This window comes from Silurus meridionalis, chromosome 3 (genome assembly GCF_014805685.1).
Source record: "Silurus meridionalis isolate SWU-2019-XX chromosome 3, ASM1480568v1, whole genome shotgun sequence".
In the NCBI taxonomy this organism is placed as follows: domain Eukaryota; kingdom Metazoa; phylum Chordata; class Actinopteri; order Siluriformes; family Siluridae; genus Silurus; species Silurus meridionalis.
In genome coordinates, this window is record NC_060886.1 from 4617725 (window position 1) to 4639530 (window position 21806).

The following is a 21806-nucleotide window of genomic DNA, read 5'->3' on the forward strand; positions in this document are numbered from 1 at the left end:
GAAACATATATGAAGACAGTGGGCCTAGGATAGATCCTTGCGGAACTCCTAACTCTACCTCAGGGAGTGTAGAGAATTCACCACCAATTCAACAAACATAACGATCAGTCATTTAAGAATTGTTGCCTGTGTATTTTGTGACATTTTGGAGGCAAATTTCAATGAATTAGGCGACATTTAATATTAACCCCCAATACAGTTTTAGAAAAGCTCATTCGACTGGTACCATCATGAAGAAAACAAAAAAGCCTCACTTCATTGTGCCAATGGTGTAATTACAGTCAGCCTGGCTTGCACACACACACACACACACACACACACACACACACACACACACACACACACACACACACTCGCTGTTTTGTTCTGGTGGGTGGTTTCCATTGACATCACTGCTCCTGATGCTGCTTAACTGCCTTTGTTGCTGCAACACCATAAATCCACTCTTCTCGATTGGTTTAAGGACGCTAAACTATGCAGCAAACGCGAAGCACAGACTCTGTGTATGAACACGGTGCGACAGGCCTCGCGCTATTACGTTCCAAACAAATGTGCCGTGCATTATGTTAGCGAAAACAGAAAAAAACTCCAGATTTCACCTCCCCCTCAGCAAAGCGAGCCAGAGAGTCACGGCAGACTCGCAGTTGGAGATGCACCGGTGTGGGGCAGCAGGTCTGTTCCGCTCTGCCGTGTCGGTCTCTGTGGACATACAATCTCACAATCGATCCCACACACCAACTGTGAGTTTTTACTACAGACACACTCAGAGTTAGTCTCTGACCCTACAGCGCAAAAACTCAAATAAATCATTCACAAAGCACAGAGATACCATGCTTTCTGAATGTTGAAAAATCTGAGCAGCCAGAAAATTTACCCCAAAAAATAAACCCTAGTGACATGTGGACAAAGAATGGATAAAGATGGTGACTTTCCAGGTTTTACCTCTTAATACCATCATTTTGTGGCCATGGCTATGAAAAACATCAAAATTATAGAGAGATGCAATATAACAGAGCGCTGCATCACAGACAGGAATCTCATACAGTGAGAATGAAAGTCATTACTGAAGCAAGTAACCCAATGAACACAATTCAACACGTCTCCTTTCACTGTAGCCACAACTGCACCACCCGCACACATCATCTCTACTGTAGCAGAAGCATCGATATTAACCTCATAAATTAACCCGGAGGTTTCCGTGAATTTTTCCTGTGTAGTACGGTTTTTCTGTGGCAAATTGTAAGTTTTGTGCAGATTCTACAGGGAAGAATAAATGATTCATTTAAAAAAAGCTCAACAACTGTTTTGAACTATTTTCACCAACCTTTCCTCGAGATGTTCAGGTTTTCCTGAAAAGTCCGTCTTGTAAGTGTACCTGTGACCAAATCAATTTCTTCTCTTTCAGTCGTTGTGGATTGAAAAAACAGCTATTAAATCCACATGAATATATTTGCGCACCATGTCATGTGATGGCTGAAATCTGATTTGATAAAAAATCTAACCTAAACATACACTACAGGAAGCAGCACCAGCAACAGAAAAGCTTTGAAATGAAGAAAACAGACTATTGGGTATAATTGAATACATATTCATGGACAGAAATATATTCAAAGATAAGTCACTGATACTGACAGAGTTTAGGCTAGCAGAGGTCTTGCTGACCCTGTTGTCTGTTTTTTAAGAACCCAGAACAGCTAAAAGGGCCTTTCGTGCTCTGCTGGTTTCACTTTGGATGTTCAGTCACCCTTCATACACGAAATGGTCAAATGAGCGTTTGTCTTTTATCCTATTAAAACGCTCTATACGCAAACACGTAACAAACACCAGGAGACGTGCTGGATTCAATAACTCTGTATTAGCGCTGTGTCTGGGCTTCAGAAGAGATTTTTATGCAGATTACAGTGAGATATTCGATCATTTAATTCACTAAAATACTGAATTCCATCAAGTCTGATGAATAATAAAGACATTTTAGTAAACAAATCAGTGGCACATTTGTTGGGAAATTTGTAGAAAAGTCAGACTTCCTGTGTCCTAAACTCTTTTACCTAGACCCACCTCATTAGATAGATAGATAGATAGATAGATAGATAGATAGATAGATAGATAGATAGATAGATAGATAGATAGATAGATAGATAGATAGATAGATGTCAGACAGACAGACAGACAGACAGACAGAATGATAAATAGATCTCAGACAGACAGACAGACAGACAGACAGACAGACAGACAGACAGATTTAAAACATGCAGACAGACAAGACAGAAGGATCACAGACATGCAGACAGACAGACAGACAGACAGACAGACAGACAGACAGACAGATCTCATAGGACAACTTTTGTCCATATACTGTGTTGTTTAGTCAGTCTTAAAACACTTAGATATTCTCCTGGAATTAGACAGAGCCATGAGCGAAAGCTTAAATCCATCCCCACATCCCCATCTAGTGGCTCCCTCTTGGTGTATTTCATAAATAAAATTCACACCCAGGTAAGGTGTTGCGACATGGTTGGTGATTGCGTGAGCCTTCAGTGTTGTCTGAATCTCACCTGGTGTACAGTCTCAAGTGCTGCTCCAGCTTCGTAATGCGCCTCAGTTTGTGCAGAAACCATTTATCGATAGCTGTGAGCTCATGAATCTGATCCACGCTGACTCCGTCATGCAGCGCCTGCGGGGAGGGAACAAATGCTGACACGTGCTGCTTAAACTGTCTGATCAGGAACAAGTGCATCGGCGCACCGGTTACAAACAGCACGGCGACGCTGGTTGTTTAAGAAAATAGGAATCAGTAACATATTGTGGGTTCGCTGTTAAATGAGGTATAATGGCTCCTGATTGCAGCGGTAAGCTCGCTGCCTGCGCTGAATATAAAACGGCGAGGCGATGAGCCGTGACCACTCGGGCGCCCGGCGGATCGGGAACCCGGCCCTTGCTCAAGCGCAGAGAGAGCGGCGTGAAATTACGCCGCGACAATTACCGCCGAGCCTAACCTTCAGAGTTATTGATATTTCCTGCCTTGATGCAATTTGGCCAATGTGTTTTTAATAACAAATAATTATATCTAGCGACGTCTCGTGCGACGTTTGCTTTCACACCGCACCTGGCTGTAGGTTATACATTCGATTATTTTCAAGGTTATAGAGTTGGGAACAGAATGATCTGTAATTATGTTAAATATCATGAAGTGGCCCGGCAACTGTAAAAGGAAAACGGAAAATAAATAGAACAGATGTCACGTTGTTTCCCAGGTGAAGATAAAATATTACCAATGGCTGTTTCTGTCCACCAGAAAAACAAACCTGCAAATGAGTAGTGGAAAAGATGTTAGCTGTAGGTTTTGGTTATGTCTGGACGCTTTATCATTATGCGTGCTGGTGTGAAGAATAGTGAAACGCCGGTCCTCCTATACCGTTCAACAAAAAAGAAAGCAGAATAGAGATGTGAAAGTTTACTCCTGAGTTCTACCTTCGCTAGCGAGAAGATGCGAGTGCTGGAGGGAACTGCCAGCTCCTGGAGCAGGTCTTGCTGCTTGCTCCAGAGTCGATTCAAGGGCAGGTGTGGCACAAAGCCGTCCACGGAGGGGTGGCACATCCTCAGCGCCTTCTGGATGCTCTCTTCGAATGTACGACCCACCGCCATTACCTGAGAGGTGCAGAGATGAGAGGAGAGGAAAATAAAAGAAAGGAAAAGAAAGGAAAGGAAAATGTTATGAATATTGAAAGTAAAAAGAATTAATAAAAGAAAAGAAAAGAAAAGAAAAGAAAAGAAAAGAAAAGAAAAGAAAAGAAAAGAAAAGTAGTGGATAGGGAGAAAAGGAAAGGAAATGAAAAGAAAGTGTAATGAATATGAAAAGTAAAACAAAAAGAAAAGAAAAGAAAAGAAAAAGAAGAAAAGAAAAGAAAAGAAAAGAAAAAAAAGGAAAGGAAAGGATGGAAAGAAAGGAAAGGAAAAGAAAAGAAAAGAAAAGAAAAGAAAAGAAAAGAAAGGAAAGAAAGGAAAGGAAAGGAAAGGATGGAAAGAAAAGAAAAGAAAAGAAAAGAAAAGAAAAGAAAAGAAAAGAAAAGAAAAGAGTGGAAAGGAAAGGTAAAGAAGGAAAGGAAAGGTTAAGAAGGAAAGGAAAGGAAAGGAAAGGAAAGGAAAGGAAAGGAAAGGAAAGGAAAGGAAAGGAAAGGAAAGGAAGTCTCTTACCTCTCCTACACTTTTCATGGCACTACCGATCTCCTGTGACATGCCATGGAAGCGATCCAGGTCCCAGCGTGGGATCTTTGTCACAATGTAGTCCAGACTGGGTTCGAAGCAGGCCGTGGTTTTTCCCGACACGACGTTCTTAATCTCAGGAAGAGGAATACCCAGCGCCAGTTTTGCTGCTACAAACGCCAGAGGGTACCTGGGACAAGAGTCAGAGGCATCTACTTTCACTTCAGATTCTCTGTTACCACTTTTGTTAAGATGTTTTTAACTACAGACCTGCAGATAACAACTGCAATGACATAAAAAAATAAACTACAAAAGTTTTGAACATTCTATATTTAGTCTCCATTCACTGTTTCTTCTGGGAAGATGTTCTACTAGATTCTGTGGAGATTTGTGCTCATTGCGCCACAATAGTGTTAGTAAAGTCAGGTGCTGATGTAGGTGAGGTGAGGAGGCCTGTGGTTTATTGATTATATATGATAAATAAATGGAAATTGTATTTGGACCTTCTATGTTGTATGGTTTAGAAACAGTAGGACTAAAAGACAGAAGGTGGAGCTGGAGCCTGAGATTTACATTGGGAGTAACGAGGATTGACAGGATTCGAAATTAGTTTATTAGAGGGACAGCGCATGTAGGACATTTTGGAGACAAGGTGAGGGAGGTGAGAGGATGCCTGAGGAATGGAGAAGGAGTGTGCTGGTAATGGTCTTTAAGAATAAGGGGGATGTGCAGACCTGCAGTATTTACAGAGGAATAAAGTTGATCAGTCACATCATGAAGTTATGGGAAAGAGTAGTGGAAGCCAGGCTGAGAGAAGAGGTGACCATCTGTGAGCAACAGTATGGTTTCATGCCGAGGAAGAGCACCACAGATGCCTTATTTGCTTTGAGAATGTTGATGGAAAAGTATAGAGAAGGTCAGAAGGAGTTGCATTGTGTGTTTGTGGATTTAGAGAAAGCGTACGACAGAGTGGAGAGAGGAGTTGTGGTATTGTATAAGGAAGTCACACGTGTCAGAGAAGTATGTGAGGGTGGTGCAGGACATGTATGAGGACAGTGTGACAGCAGTAAAGTGTGTAGTAGGAATGACAGACTGGTTCAAGGTGGAGGTTGGACTGCATCAAGGATCGGCTCTGAGACCTTTCCTGATTGCAGTGGTGATGGACAGATTGACAAACAAGGTCAGACAGAAGTCTCGGTGGACTATGATGTTTGCGGATGATATTGTGATTTGTGGTGAGAGTAGGGAGCAGTTGGAAAAAAGCATGGAGAGGTGGAGGTACACGCTGGAGAGAAGTGGAATGAAAGTGAATAGGAGTAAGACAGAGTACATGTGTGTGAATGAGAAAGAGGGCAGTGAAGTGGTGCAGTTGCAGGGAGAAGAGGTGGAGAAGGTGGACGAGTTCAGGTATCTGGGGTCAACAGTGCAAAGTAATGGAGAGTGTGTTAGAGAAGTGAAGAAAAGAGTGCAGGCAGGGTGGAGTGGGTGGAGAAGAGTGATAGCAGGAGTGATTTGTGATAGAAGAGTATCTGTGAGAGTAAATGGGAAAGTTTATAGGACTGTGGTGAGACCTGTGATGTTGTATGGTTTAGAGACAGTGGTAATGACTAATAGACAGGAGGTGGAGCTGGAGGTAGCAGAGCTGAAGATGTTAAGGTTTTCGTTGGATGGACAGGATTAGAAACAAGTTTATTAGAGCGACAGCGCATGTAGGACATTTTGAGAGAGGCCTAATTGAGATGGTCTGGACATGTGCAGAGGAGGGACATGGGGTACATCGGTAGAAGAATGCTGAGGATTTAGCCACCAGAAAGGAGGAAAAGAGGAAGACCAAGGCAGCTGGGTATGAAGACAGATGATCCACCCTTAATGGCCAAAAGAAGAAGTGTTCCATGTGTTTTACATTGAATATTTAATTTTCTAATTCTTTTTTTCTGTTCAATTTTTTTAGCATACTTTAACAAATGTCTTAATTCCTTCCATCCTTCATTCATTTACTCCCTTAAAACTCTAAAGAATCCATATTGCTAAATTGTTATATAAAAGGAAGTGGCAGCTATTTCGCACATGCACAACCCATTACAAATGAGTGCGCAGCCACAGTGACACTGCGCTAACTCTAGTTTCTTTTTAAAACTCCTGACATTGCTGTGTATATTTTCAAGTTGAATAATAATAATAAAGAAAATGGTGACACTGCGGTTAAAGTGCGAGGTGGAGACTAAACAAACTTGCAGTCCGCCACTTAATACGTTCATGAAGGAACTCAAATTGTAACTATGTTCCGCACGCACACATGTGCACCAAAAGCCCTGTACAGAAACAGTGCGGTACGAACACGGCTTCTCCTTCACTCTTTCGAAAGCAAAAGAAATCCATTGTTTAATTCCATGCATTTCTTTTTTTTTTTTTTTCTTCAAAGTGGTCGACTTTCAGATGCCTTTCTAAATATACGGATTGGTTTCACACTGAACAGCCTGAGTGGTGGGTGGGTGTTGTCAAAGTCTGGCATCCAATGTGTTCAACATTTGGCAGGAGTCATTTCTCAATATTTCTGCAACAACACACACAAAGCCAGTGTGCTAATCGCTCGCCTTCCAACTTTCAGAAAAGTTTCATAGGTGAGGCTCGAACTCAGCCGCTCACATTTCGTCTCCTTCTTCTTCGCGACTTACAGTACAAGACGTATCTGTCACACCTGCATCTGTCTAGTATCACATACAGAAGCATCAGAATGAAATACGAGCTCTAAAGGTCTGGTGTTTCAAACTGAGGCTACTGTATGTTAGACAGACACATACAAAGACCTGAAGAACTGCTATATTTGAAAGCCACTTTACCTAATAGTACAATACATACTTAGTAGCCAATATGTACGTTATACTGTATGGACAAAAGTATTGGGACACCTGTTTTAATCACCCGAATATGCACAATTCTCCCCAAAATCTAGTGGAACATCTTCCCAGAAGATATTATGATAACATAAAAACGGACTTGTATGGTCAGGTGTGAATCTTTTGTCAATATAACATATTTCTAGTATTTTTATTATTATAACATGAAGGGAAAATAATGATGACATTAAAAAATAATATAATAATAACTATAAAAACAATAATAAGATGTATTAACATTTATCTTATATACATGTAAGTAATATATGTAATAATAAATAATTTTTGCTTTATAAAATAGATAAACAATATTAATAAAGAGAGAAATATATACATGGAATCTCACAACAATCGGTACTATGTTCTCAAGACACAAAACTAGAAATAAAAAAAATGGATATATTTTAGAGTAGTCAATGTGCAGCTTGTGTAGCAGAACAGATTTACTGTGTTCTGAAAATAACTCACATTATTGGCTAAATAACTGGCAGCAACAGTGAGTGCACGCTAAGTGAACATGTCAAAACTGTGTACAAAGTGTCAATGCATTGTGTGTGCACAATTGTTATGTAGCACTGCTTTAATCCTGCTGTAAAATACTGTATATACAGTATACGCTATAATGCCAAAAGTATTCGGTCACCTTTCCAGCTACATGTGTTTTTATTCAAACTGTTACCACAAATCTGAAATCACTCAATTGTACAGGACGTCTTTAGATGCGCTCTAATAAAATTTTCACTTGAACTTGGAAACCCAAACCTGTTCCAGCATGGTGATGCTCCTGTGCACAAAGTGAGCTTCTTGAAGATCTGGTTTACATGCTTTGGAGATGAAGATCTTGCTGCTATAGAGCTCTGATCTCATTCCTACTGAACACCTTTGGGATAAATGTGAACGCTGACTGCACCCCAGGTCTCCTCACCTACACCAGTACCTGCCTTTCATAACACCCTTGTGGCTGAACACAAATATTCATAAGCACACTCCAAAATCTAGTGTAACATCTTCCCAGAAGAGTGGAGGGAATTCTAAGAGCTAATTGGGACTAATTGTAGAATGCAATGCTCAAAAATCACATACCGTACTTACGACCAGGTGACCCAATACGTTTGGCAAAATAGTGTATATATAATCTTTTTTTTAATTTCCTCACTAAAGTTGTTGATGCTTTTAGAAAAATTTGGCAACTTCATTGGTGTGAGCTGTGCACCCTAAAAAAAAACAGAAGCATGTGCATCATCTGACTACATACCGGACATAATTTAAAACTTTTCAAAAAGGTCAAACCTTCATTACCCTGTAGCTTTAGATGCCAGTGCTGAGCTTCTGGACAGCCGGGCATTGACCTCGATGATGCAGTACTCAAGAGATGAAGGGTGCAGGGCGTACTGGATGTTGCACTCTCCCACAATGCCGAGGTGGCGGACGACTTTAATAGCTGTCTCCCGCAGCATATGGTACTCCTCGTTGGACAGAGTCTGGCTGGGTGCCACTACAATGGAGTCACCTTAAACAGGAAACAGAGAACAGGAAAGACTCGAGGCTATAACCTGCTCTGATTTGATCGTCCCTGCGTCCGTTTATCGCTTGATGTACAACCTTTTGTGTGATGTGAAATTTAAAAGCCTCGGGGGTCTCGTTATTAAAGTCGCGAAGAAATACTCTCATATCGCTTTTCCTCTCGGGCCAGGAAGCTATGCAAACCAGGAGCAGAATGTATTGCATATGACGGATCATTTCTCAGATTTCTCACGATTCGGTTCGCCTTGTTACCTTTTTCAAGGAGGTCAAAGGAGCCATTTTAACTCTGCAGTGTGTCAATATATAAAACATGCATACACTGCCAAAGCACCACTTTTGGCTGATTAATATAAGCTCCTACATTCTAGCTGCGTAAAGGAAAAATCAATATATACACCACTGTGTTGTGTAAGTTGCATTCATTTCAAACTGCATCGAAGACTGCTGCTCTTTATCACTCTCTAAAGTCTAGAAAATACAGGGTTCGTCCTTAACATCACAACCATCTGCATGAGATTGCGTAGGTTCCTCTTGTGCTACCGAAACAAGGCCTGGACTCTACAAGACCTGCGGTACGGTCTGTGAACTAAGCTGGAACTAAGCTGTTAAGACCAGATCTAAAAGATGCTCGATTGTATTGAGATCTAAAAAATTTGGAGGCCAAGTCAAACACGAAAACTTTTTGTGATGTTCATCAAACTTCTCCTTTATGATATATGCAGGGATTTCACAATTATCCTGCAGAAAGAGACCACTACTGTTAGGGAATAATGTAACCATGAAGTCTGTACCAATATTTACACCGATCAGGCATTGCATTATGACCACCAGCCTAATACTGTGTTGGTCCCTTTTTGCTGCCAAAACAGTTCTGACCTGTCGAGCATTAACAACATGAACTTCTTCAGCAATTTGAGCTGTTGGATCGGACCACACGGATCAGCCTTCTCTCCCCACGTGCATTAATTAAGCTTCGTCCACCCGTGACCCTGTCGCCGGTTCACCACTGTTCCTTTCTTGGAGCACTTTTGATTTATCCTGACCACTGCAGACCACAAACATCCCACAAGAGCTGCAGTTTTGGAGATGCTCTGACCCAGTCGTCTAGACGTCAAAATTTGTCAAACTCACTCAAATCCTTACGTTTTTTCCTGCTCCTAATAGATCAACTTTGAGAACAAAATGTTATCTTGCTGCCTTAAATATCCCACCCACTAACAAGTGCCATGATGAAAAGATAATCAGTGTTATTCACTTCATCACTCATAATGCTATAATGTCATGATGTTACAGTGTTGCCTGATCAGTTTAAGTAGGTGGTACATGCCGAAGTAAAATACACATAAATGCTAGGACTAAAGGTTTCCCAGTAGAACATTGGCCAGAACATCACACTGCCTTCTTTTAGTAGCACATCATGATGCCATCTCTTGAAACGCACACACAAGGCCATCCAAAGACTCTAATTGATCAGTAGTCCACTTCTGAATCTACATTTCCATTGTGGGAACTGCTGGTGATGAACAGGAGTGACCATCCATATACAGCAAGATCGAACTTCTTTCTACCAGCGACAGAATTCACTTCTTTAGCACTTCTTCAGCTTTTTGTAGGTTCCAACTCAATTAATACTTTGAATACCCAGCAACCTAAAGGTGTTCAATAGGGTTGAGACCAATCAAGATCTTTCACTCCAACCCATGTAAAATATTGTAATGCTGGAACAGGTTTGGGTTTCCTAATTCAGTTGTGTACCCCCAAGTTTGTTGTGATTGTTAGCTGAAAAACGCAGTTGTACTAATATTTTTGCCTATATAGTGTATATTGGCAGGGGTGTAGAGAAGTAATCAATGTTACTCACATTACCTCTAAGTATATTTATTGTTATGGCTGATCTGCCTATAAGTCTATCCTAACATGTCATTATAATATACCGGTGGTCTCAGCTTATGAAGGAGGTTTTTGTGTATAATCTTCTTAGAATAAATATTTCAGCATATACTGTATCAATTTACAGTCTCAATATTGCCAAACCACAAAATTCAGCATTAAGGCATAACATATAACATTATGACATTATGAGTGGTGAAGTGAATAACACTGATTATCTCTTCATCATGGCACCTGTTAGTGGGTGGGATATTATTAGTCAGCAAGTGAACATTTTGTCCTCAAAGTCGACATGTTAGAAGCAGAAAAAATGGGCGAGCGTAAGGATTTAAGCGAGTCTGACGAGAGCCACATTGTGACGTCTAGACGTCTGGGTCAGAGCATCACCAAAACTGCAGCTCTTGTGGACTGTTTTCCAGTCTGCAGTGGTCAATGTCTATCAAAAGTGCTCCAAGGAAGGAACAGTGGTGAACCGATCCAACAGACAAGCTCCTGTAGCTCAAATAGCTGAAGAAGCTAATGCTGTTAATGCTCGATGGCTCAGAACAGCAAAAGGGGACCAACACAATATGATGGCCATGTCCAGCAATGTAGCATTAAAAAAAAAAAGACCTGCAGGCATAAATAACAGCATGCTGCACCTGTATGGATTCCCAGGGGGTCGAAGTTCTCCATGTTGCAGACAGTGACGCAGTTATCAGCGACGTCTCTGACCACCTCGTACTCCACTTCCTTCCACCCCAGCAAAGACCTCTCCACCAGGATCTGAGTGCTCATGGCTAAAGCCTGGCGCACAACACACACAAAGACGAGTGCGGGTCATTTTTTCCTGCTCTTACACATCTGGCACAGGTCAGAAGGGGCTGGATAATTAGGTCATATAGAAGCAGGCGAGCTAAATTAGAAAAAAGTGTGTGGTCCTCAGGCATGGGACTCACAAAATGCACGAAATGAGCGTTCCCTGGGGCCACAGAAGAAAAAAACAACAACATTAAAAAAACACCTCTTATTAAAGGTATATTTCAAGCAGAAAGCTAACAGGATGGTGTCAGCATTAGCACAAGTTATCGAGGCATTCAGCACTTTTATTAGGGAAGAATGGAAAAAAGGGGAACCACAATCAGGCCGATATCTCTTAAAGAAATCTCCTTTGCGTGTGAATTTCCTGTGTAGTTTTGCTGACCAACTCGGGAATCAGATCTGGCGTGACGTAGTTATGGCGTTACCTTGCGTGCAGTATCTTCCAGTTTGTTTTTGTCGCTGCAAAGGCCGGAGCCCAAGCCTCCGAGGGCATACGCCGAACGCAGCATCACCGGGTATCCGATCTCGTCTGCGGCCTTCAGAGCATCTGCGACCTACAGGAGGACGATAATCGTTATAAAGTAGATGACGTCGCGGTTCTCTCCGTGTGCAGTTCATGCGATTTGATCTGGAATCGTTAAATGCCATACTGAGAAGAAATATGAAATCGGAGAAAGAAATACTGGGATTTCAAGTATACTTAATCTACATAACTCTATAAAACAACAGAATATACACACGTTTCCATATTCTGCTCAAATACACTACAGAGATAGATACAAAAGGTATTTAGCCAGTAGATTTCTATGTGCTTTTTGAGCTTGCTATTCCACATTTAGTCCCCATTTTCTGTCATAATAACCTCTTATGGGTAAGATGTTCCACTAGATTTTGAAGAAATTCGCCCAAATTCAGCCATGAAGGTGTTGGTAAAGCAGTATGTGGATGAGGAGTCCTGGGGTGCAGTCAGCGTTCACATTCAACCCAAAGGTGTTTAGTAGGTTTGGAGCTCTATAGCAGGAAGATCTTCTACTCCAACTTTCCCATGTATAGCAGATCTTCATAAAGTTATCTTTGTGTACACGGGAATTGTCATGCTGGAACGGGTTTGAGTCTCCTAGTTGAAGTGAAAGGAAAAATGTAATGAACTTCATCCTAAAGACGTCCTATACGATCATGTGCGAAACCTTGTGGTGGAAGTAAATTTTTTAACTATTTATAGTTACATTTAATGTTGTTAGATTCAATTCGATTGGATTCAACTCTACTTTTATTATGCAAAGTAGCCAATGAAATGCTTTTAGCATCTCACCAGAATTGAATAAGTGGCCTATTTACATTACAATGATCAGGCATAACATTCTGACATGGTGAAGTGAAGAACACTGATTAACTCTTCATCATGTCACCTGTTAGTGGGTGGGATTTATTTATTAGACAGCAAGTGAACATTTGAAAGATTTGAGCAGGTTTGACAAATTGTGACGTCTAGACGTCTGGGTCAGAGCATCTCCAAAACAGCATCTTGTGGGATGTTTTTGGTCTTCAGTAGTCAATGTCTATTAATAGTGCTCCAAGGAAGGAACAGTGGTGAACCGGCGGCAGGGTCGTGGGCGGCCGAGGCTCATCGATGCACGTAGGGAGCGAAAGCTGGTCCGTGTGGTCCGATCTAACCGACGAGCTCCTGTAGCTCAAACTGCTAAAGAAGTTCATACTGTTGATCCTCAACAGTTCAGGAAAAGGGGGATCAACACAATATTAGGCAGGTGACCATAATGTTATACCTGATCGGTGTAAATAGCAATGTGATAAATGATTGTATGTGTGTGTGGATATTCCGGGGAATTTTTCATAAAGAATTACATAACATGCGTTTTTTTTTTTTTTAAGCAGGCGATGGGGAAGGTCCCCTGGTGGTCTAGTGGTCTAAGATGCAGCGCTCTCACCGCTGCGACCCGGGTTCGATTCCCCGTCAGGGAACCATCCCCAGCCACTTTCAGTGCCGGTCCCAAGCCCGGATAAATTGGGGAGGGTTGCGTTAGGAAGGGCATCCAGCGTAAAAATATGTGCCAAATCAAACATGCGGAGGATCCGCTGTGGCGACCCCTAACGGGAGAAGCCGAAAGAAACTTTATTTTTAAGCAGACGATGGGGAACGTCATGTATGTGCAGTATCCATTATGTGAAGAGTATAATTATATGTACATAATGGAGAGTGAATAGATGAAAGCAGGTCTCACCGACTTCACAGCGACGCTGGGGGCGATCCTCTCGTCGATCTCCTTCAGCTTGTCAGCAAACAGCTGTCGGTCCTCTGTGGCGATGATGGACTCCACAGGTGTACCCAAAACCTTCACTCCGTACTCCTGCAGCACTCCGCTCTGAAACAGCTCCACTCCTGACAAAACACACAGTGCAACATTTTGGGATTTACACTCAGCTCATTTGATCTGATATGACGCAAATCAATTTATCAATTAAACACCAATATAAAAAAGTCTTGGCTGCCAGAGAAAATGCAGAAAACAAGGGTTTGAGGGACCCCCTAGAGGATATTAGTGGGTATTGCAACAGTATAAGGGGACTAAATGTGGAATGGGATATTCAAAAGCACATAGGAATCTAATACTTTCTTTCGGCTTCTCCCATTAGGGGTCGGATCATCCGCATGTTTGATTTGGCACGTTTTTACGCTGGATGCCCTTCCTAACGCAACCCTCCCCATTTATCCGTGCTTGGGACCGGCACTAAGAGTGGCTGGGGTTGGTTCCCTGACCGGGGATTGAACCCGGGCCGCAGCAGTGAGAGCGCCGCATCCTAACCACTAGACCACCAGGGATCCTCACATAGGAATCTAATATTATCATCTAATGATGAATGTATCCAGGCTGAACACAAGAACACAAGCAGAGAAAGATGATGATGATCAGGTAATCAGGAATGTCTCTGGTCTTAGTCATGTTTACATCACTGACTCCCTCTGTCTCATCCACGTTAACCCCAAACTTCTTACTGCCTTCTGCCTGCTCATTATTAGCTTCATAAACTAGACTACATCTGTAGTGTGTGAGAGACGGGAAATGACACACCAGTGGTGCGCAATGACAAGAAAAAGGTTGATGTGCTATAAACGGCGCAATGAGAAGAAAAAATAGTGACCATCTCAGATTAAAACTGAAGTCATGAGTCTGTTTTAAAAAGGTAAGAAGTAGAAAGTACAGATATTTGTGTAAAAATGTAGAGTGAAAGTAAAAATAAATAGTGAAGTAAAATACTTATACCAGAAAAATCTAAGTACAGTAACAAATGATTTGTGCTTCATTACTTCCCTCCTCTGAGCTCCATAGACGGATGTTGTTCTTTTCTTTTTAAAACACCCGCAGATGTTTAGATGGATCACGGTGCCATAGTTTACACATTCAAGCCTCACTCAGGTGGGACATCTCGGCTCTAGCTTTGACGTTAGACTCTTGCTCCGAATGCAACAGAGAGACACGTTTTAAATGCACAGGTGCAAAAAAGAAAAAGAACTCACCGCAGTTGAGTGCCGTTTGTCCCCCCATGGAGAGCAGGATGCCGTCAGGCCTCTCGGTTTTGATCACCTCAGCCACAAACTGGGGTGTGATGGGCAGGAAGTAGACCGTGTCTGCCTGTTTGCCTCCCACCTCGTTAGTCTGCACCGAGGCGATGTTGGGGTTCATCAGCACCGTCTTCAGGTTCTCCTCCTGCACACATTACAACATGGTGGAGATTTGTTTTAGAGCAACAGGTCTAATTAAATAAATCTGTATAAAAATCTCCACAAAAACTCTCGTAGCAATGCTCGTAGCTTCTCAGGCCAGTGGAGGAAACGTATAAATCTTCAGGAAAAGCCAAAAATATAAGTAAAAAAAAAAAGCTTATTTAAAGACTATTAATATAATACACTGAATTATTTCCTTCACTGTGCCAGAATATTCATGCAATGCTAATTATATAGATATTAGCAATGCCAACAGCACCCTGTCTCGCGGTTTGATTGGGTGGGCGGTTAACATTGATGTAGGTATAAATCACACTTTAAGGAAATGTGGCTGTTCTGTAAACACAAAAACGCAGAGTAATCTCATTACTTACAGATCCAGTGTAAGTGTGATATTTATATATCTTATGCGTCTATATAGCAATTTATACTAATTATTAATACAGCGATAGACCCTGAGTTCCACCATTAATCAGCTCCCAAACTGGAAGGACTTCACTGCTAAGAGCTTCATGGGAAATTTTTAAACTGGCTGACTCATACAATAAAGACATAAAGAAGAAACAAGTGAGGAATGAACACACAGGAAATACAGAGGTGAGAAATATAGACATGAAGAATTTAGATATGAAGAATGAAAAGGTGAGGAATGAAGATGTGAGGAATAAAGATGTGAGGAATGAAAAATTGAGGAATGAATATATGAGGAATAAAGAAGTGAGGAATGAAGAGGAAGAAAGAAAATATGAGGATTGAAAATGTGAGAAATCAGAATTGAGGAATGAAGAATTGAGGTATGAAGATGTGAGGAATGAAGATGTGAGGAATGAAGAATTGAGGAATGAAGATGTGAGGAAGAAAGAAAATATGAGGAATGAAGAATTGAGGAATGAAGAATTGAGGAATGAAGATGTGAGGAATGAAGATGTGAGGAAGAAAGAAAATATGAGGAATGAAGAATTGAGGAATAAAGACGTGAGGAATGAAGAATTGAGGAATGAAGATGTGAGGAATGAAGATGTGAAGAAGAAAGAAAATATGAAGAATGAAGAATTGAGGAATAAAGATGTGAGGAATGAAGATGTGAGGAATGAAGAATTGAGAAAGGAAGACGTGAGGAATGAAGAATTGAGAAAGGAAGATGTGAGGAATGAAGAAGTGAGGAATGAAGATGTGAGGAATGAAGAAGTGAGGAATAAAGATGTGAGGAATAAAGATGTGAGGAATGAAGATGTGAGGAATGAAGATGTGAGGAATGAAGAAGTGAGGAATGAAGATGTGAGGAATGAAGATGTGAGGAATGAAGAAGTGAGGAATGAAGAAGTGAGGAATGAAGATGTGAGGAATGAAGATGAGAGGAATGAAGATGTGAGGAATAAAGAATTGAGGAATTAAGATGTAAGGAATGAATATGTGAGGAATGAAGACGTGAGAAATGAAGACAAAAGAAAGAAAATATGAGGAATGAAAATGTGAGAAATCAGAATTGAGGCATGAATAAGTGAGAAAAAAAAAAGAAAAGGACAAGACTGTACAGAGTAAACAGTGTAAGAGTCATTTTATTGTAATTGCTGTTGGTGATTCCTACACACACTTGGAAAAAGACTTGTTTCTCTTTTTTCCATCACCAGGTTTATGACCGCTGTGTGGACACTAAGCATACGAGGAAGAAAATCAAGTAGCAAATGACTGCAAAGTATTAGTTCTGTGTAGGTGAAAGCAGGAATACATGTGAAAGCAGCCTCGCCTGATTCACGTTGAAGTTCTGTTCGACTTACCTTCATTGCTTTCACAGCCTGTGAGCCCGAGTAGTCGAACTCCCCAGCCTGGCCGATGGACAGACCACCGGAGCCGAGAACCAACACTTTAGACACCTGCAGAAAAGCAGAACACGCCACATGAAGCAGAATGTGTTTTAAAAATCCATAAAGCATAAAAGAAATAAAACATCATTTGTATTTTATTTGTCCACTATAAAAGGTGGTCTACGGTCCATGCACATCTTCAGCGCTTTCTTCTCTATGCGTGTGGACATGGCGCCCTCACCTGGACTCTTGGTGGAACTGCAGGTTTCTTTGGCATCACTGATACGATGCTGCTGTTTTTCCCTTGCTTTATCAGAGACAGGAACGCATCAAACAGGAACTGCACAGCAACAAAAGACATCGAGATAATTTATCGACAAATGCACGAACATGAACAATAAAACCTCCTGAGCAGGCACTTGGAGGAGGGTTCGCGTTATCTCTGAACGAGCGGCAGTGTAATTAAATTGGTTTCGACGCGGAGCGTGAAATGGAAGGTCGGGATGTAATTACGGCAAATATCCGTGCATGTTGTCAGAAACAAAACAGATGAATCAATCAGCAGCTGCTGTACCTCTGTATCCGTGGGGCCACCTTTCGCTTCTGGGTGAAACTGCGCCGTTAAGATGGGCTTGGTGTTGTGCATGATGCCCTGAGCGAGGAACAGGGAGTTCAGAATAGAATGGGGAAAAAGAAATTAATGATCAAATCACAGCTACATTTATCTCATTCATACAACTGAGCACCAGCCTACGAGGGCCTTACTCAGGGGCCCAGAATCAGCACTTTAGAGGGGCTGGGATTTAAACTCATAACCTTTGGATCCAACATCCAACGCCTTAATCACTAAACTCCCACCTCCTGTTACACTTACAGTTCTTGGATCCAGAAACCAGGATTAACATCCATAACAACAACCTATATAGAATCCGAAAAGGCTAAACACACTTATCTAAATAATCACAGCTATATTTGTCGCATTAATTCCACTGAGCAACTATGGAGTTAAGGGTCTTGCTCAGGGGCCCAGGAGTGGCAGCTTGGCATGGCTGGTATTTAAACTTCTTACCTCAGGATGCCAATACCATAACCAGCCTCCCTGAATAGCATTTCTGGTGTTTTTGGTTTGTTTGTTCGTTCGTTAATTTGAAATCAAAGCTCACTTTTGTCTGAAAGTCTGAAGGCTATCCCTCCCCTCCAGCAGAGGGCACAATCTCCTAAATGGGTTTATTTCAGATTACGCATTTAGAGGATGAGAATGCATCTATTTAGCGTTGTCCCAAAGAACCTTTACAGGTTTTAATAGATTGGAAAAAATAAATAAAATAAATCAATTTGTCCCTTGGATGAGTTAGCATGAAATTTCCCAATGACTTGAAATATTTCCAGCATGACAACGCCTCTGTGCACAAAGCCAGCTCCATGAATATCTGCTTTACATAGCTTCGAAAGGAAGATCTCCTGCTATAGAACACTAAACCTGGATGAATCTGAACACTGACTACACCCCAGGCCTCCTCGTCTCACCTACATTAGTACTCGGCTTTACTAACACCCATGTGGCTCAATGGATGTCCAAAAAATCTAGTGGAACATCATTCCTGAAGAGTGGAGGTTATTAGAACAGCAAATGGAGACTAAATGTGGAATGGGATGTTCAAAAAGCACCGAATATTTAATAGCTCCATGTGTACTAATCATTAAAAAGTAACCATGACTAATGCTATAGATATGAAGTGAAAGTGACCAGACCTCGTTGGACCCGTCGTTGGCATTGATGAAGAGCGGACTCCAGTCTAGAGGCAGAGACTCGCTGTCGATCCCATAGCCGTGATTCTGAGCTGTAATGAAGGCTTGTCCTGTCATCACATTCAGCACTGGCTGGTTCTGGCCTCTACACATACAAACAAAAGACACGGTGTAGCATCCAAAGAGGCAAAACAGACTTAGCTATGATTTATAAAGGCAATGCAAAGAGTCCTGTGTGTGTGTGTGTGTGTGTGTGTGTGTGTGTGTGTGTGTGTGTGTGTACAGACATATGTACATTTATGGCCCTGTGAATTTATTGTCGTCAGAGATTTCCCTTCTCTACTCTATTCATAACACATACGGTCTTCAATCGCTACACACTTCTGTGTTACATTATAACATTATAACCAGTGCTCGAATTGAGTCAAGTTTAATGGGGGGTCTCCAGTTGTTAATCTTGGGGACCCCCTAATGGGGACCCCCTAAGTTTTAACTTGTCATGGGGGTTTCTATTGCCTTATGGGGGGTCCCAGTTCCCCCTATCCCCCTCTAAATTTAAGCGCTAATTAATTAAATTTGTCCTTAAAGTTGATGTTAGAAGCAGGAAAAATGGGCGAACGTAAGGATTTAAGTGAGTTTGACAAATTGTGACGTCTAGACGACTGGGTCTGAGCATCTCCAAAACTGCAACTCTTGTGTGATGTTCCTGGTCTGCAGTGGTCAGTATCTATTAAAAGTGCTCCAAGGAAGGAACAGAGGTGACCCAGCGACAGGGTCGTGGGCGGCCGAGAATCGAGGATTGATGCACATGGGGAGCGAAGGCTGGTCCGTGTGGTCCGATCTAACAGACGAGCTCCTGTAGCTCAAACTGCTGAAGAAGTTCATGCTGTTAGTCCTCGATGGATCAGAACTGTTTTGGCAGCAAAAGGGGGACCAACACAATATTATGCAGGCGGTCATAATGTTACACCGGAACGGTGTATGTGCCTCACCAAGCTTGGACTAAATCCAGATCCATGACTAGATTCTGCTCTTGTTTTTGGATTTCGAATTGATTTGGATTCCTACATTTAAAAAAATACAATTAAGCAATACTTCAATACTACAATTCTTACCCTGCACTCGCACCTGCCTCCTCTACTACTAGCACTCCCATTATGTGACAGCTGTATATTTATTGTTTTGCGTATTTATTGTATTGTGATAGATGGATATGCAGGTACAAGTGTAGAGATCTGTTTTTAAATGTGGAAAAATGTACATAAAAAACAAAAAATCGCTCAAGACATGAACAAAAAGCCTAAACCTGGGCTTAAACGCAAACGAGGAGAACCATCGAGAACAAAAAAGACAAGAGAGTCAGAAAGCACAGAGTGTAGCGATGTGTGAAGAAGATGTCATCATTGTGTCCTGGGGATCTATGAAATTATGGGGTAACACAGGAGCTTTGAGGATGGATTTGGATGTCAACAGTCTGCTACACTGACTCGGGGCTACAGTTTGCATTTGATCACCATCACTGCACTCCTCAACATCGTTTAACTGTAAAAAAAAATTACATTCAGTGCCAGATGTGTCTCCAGCCTTATCTCGAGTAGCTCTGTTTTTAAATTTCACTTTACTTGGCTGTTACCTGAGAAGACAGAATTTTTCTAAATTCTCAAGATACATTTTTTTTCTTTACAAGTTATGGACTGATTTATTGTCTGGATTTGTGTTAAGGTATTATTGGACCTGACTCTTTTTATACCATTTTACTTTTCTTTATTTTCTTTTGTCCAACATGTCAGCATGAATAGGGTCCGTTCATCCCCCAACACCCCCCTCCCCATACCCCACCCCACCCCACCACCATGCACCACAATGTTAACCTGCCACCTTTTATGCATCCAACCCTGGCTCAAACCCCAAAAGTCTTGTAGTGATGTATGAAATGTATGTAGCCCCGTGTCACATACTACCAGAAACATCACCAAAGCATTTTCTTAAAAGCATCTACATGAATTTTTTCCACACACTCAGCATTTCCATTACCTGTTCCCCATGGGCAGCTTGTATGACTGAGCACCAGCAGCCAAAGCTGTGATCTGGTTCCCCATACAAATACCAAACACGGGCTCCGGACGATTGCTCTCCAGCACCTGATGTCAAAAAAACAAGGTTTCTTCAATCAACTTCTGAAGCAATTAATACAATATAATTTTATTTGTATACCACTTTTAAAGTAGCTTTACAGAAATAAATACAAATCTACATTCATAAATGAGACCTTATAACTTTATGCTTAATGAGCAAGTCAGTGGTGAAGCTCCTTGAGACGATATGAGGAAGAAACCTTGAAGGGAAGCAGACTCTAATGGGAACCCATCACCATCTGGGTGAAAAAAAAAGGCCTAAACGCCACCTACTTATAACAATCGAATCATGCCGTGTATCAGTGAAATCATTCTGATACACGTCAGTGTTGTTTATATCATTTTTACAAACACATCCTACAGTGGAGTTTCATTTTTTTAATTTCTTTAGATCTTAATTTCTGGAGGATCTCTAGAAACTTGAGGGAGGTAGTTGCTTAGTGGCTAAGGCATTGGACTTTGGATCCAAAAGTCATGAGTTCAATCCTGGGCCCCTGAGCAGGGCCCTAACCCCTATAGCTGCTCAGTCGTATGAATGCCAAATGCAGTAAATGTAAAAATCAAATTCACAAAAAGTGCATTCCTGTTTTAAATTATTTTTATTCAGAAATTTTTCTACAATTTAAAAAGCAGAATTTCTCAAAACGTGGACAATCCTATAAATCCAATAAAAATACAACTACTTGAAATGCGCTGTATTTTCTTGATAAAGCAGAAAGGAAATGATCTCTTCCTGCAAACCTTTCTGTAAAATGATTATTTCCATAAAATTATTGTTACTAAAAATTAAAATAAAGTAAAAACTAATATTTTTCCGTTAATATTTTCATTCGATTTTGTTGTTTATGAAGTATGCAAATGAATCCATATACACAATATGGACATAAGTTTGTGGACCATAACATTGGTATGTGTTTTTGAGCACCTTTTTCCACATTTACTTCCCATTTACTGTTATATTTCCCTCGATTCTTCTGGGATGATGTTCCACTAGATTTTAGAGTGTGCTTGCAGAGATTTGTGCTCATTCAGCTAAACAGCCAGGTACTGATGTAGGCCT

General features: G+C 41.2%; 1 protein-coding gene across 1 annotated transcript in view; it reads right to left on the reverse strand.

The window, feature by feature from the left end:
• Nucleotides 1–21806, reverse strand: part of cps1 (carbamoyl-phosphate synthase 1, mitochondrial) — an 85646-nt gene that overhangs the window by 54234 nt on the left and 9606 nt on the right. Inside the window, exons 9-21 of the mRNA XM_046845414.1 lie at nucleotides 20646–20752; nucleotides 18615–18756; nucleotides 17437–17514; nucleotides 17104–17202; nucleotides 16836–16931; nucleotides 14851–15040; nucleotides 13556–13713; nucleotides 11741–11869; nucleotides 11156–11300; nucleotides 8400–8610; nucleotides 4195–4393; nucleotides 3472–3648; nucleotides 2556–2674 (exon numbers count right to left, since the gene is read on the reverse strand). Of these exons, the coding sequence (XP_046701370.1) occupies nucleotides 2556–2674; nucleotides 3472–3648; nucleotides 4195–4393; nucleotides 8400–8610; nucleotides 11156–11300; nucleotides 11741–11869; nucleotides 13556–13713; nucleotides 14851–15040; nucleotides 16836–16931; nucleotides 17104–17202; nucleotides 17437–17514; nucleotides 18615–18756; nucleotides 20646–20752 (1850 nt within the window). The remainder of the gene's footprint in view (nucleotides 1–2555; nucleotides 2675–3471; nucleotides 3649–4194; nucleotides 4394–8399; nucleotides 8611–11155; nucleotides 11301–11740; nucleotides 11870–13555; nucleotides 13714–14850; nucleotides 15041–16835; nucleotides 16932–17103; nucleotides 17203–17436; nucleotides 17515–18614; nucleotides 18757–20645; nucleotides 20753–21806) is intronic.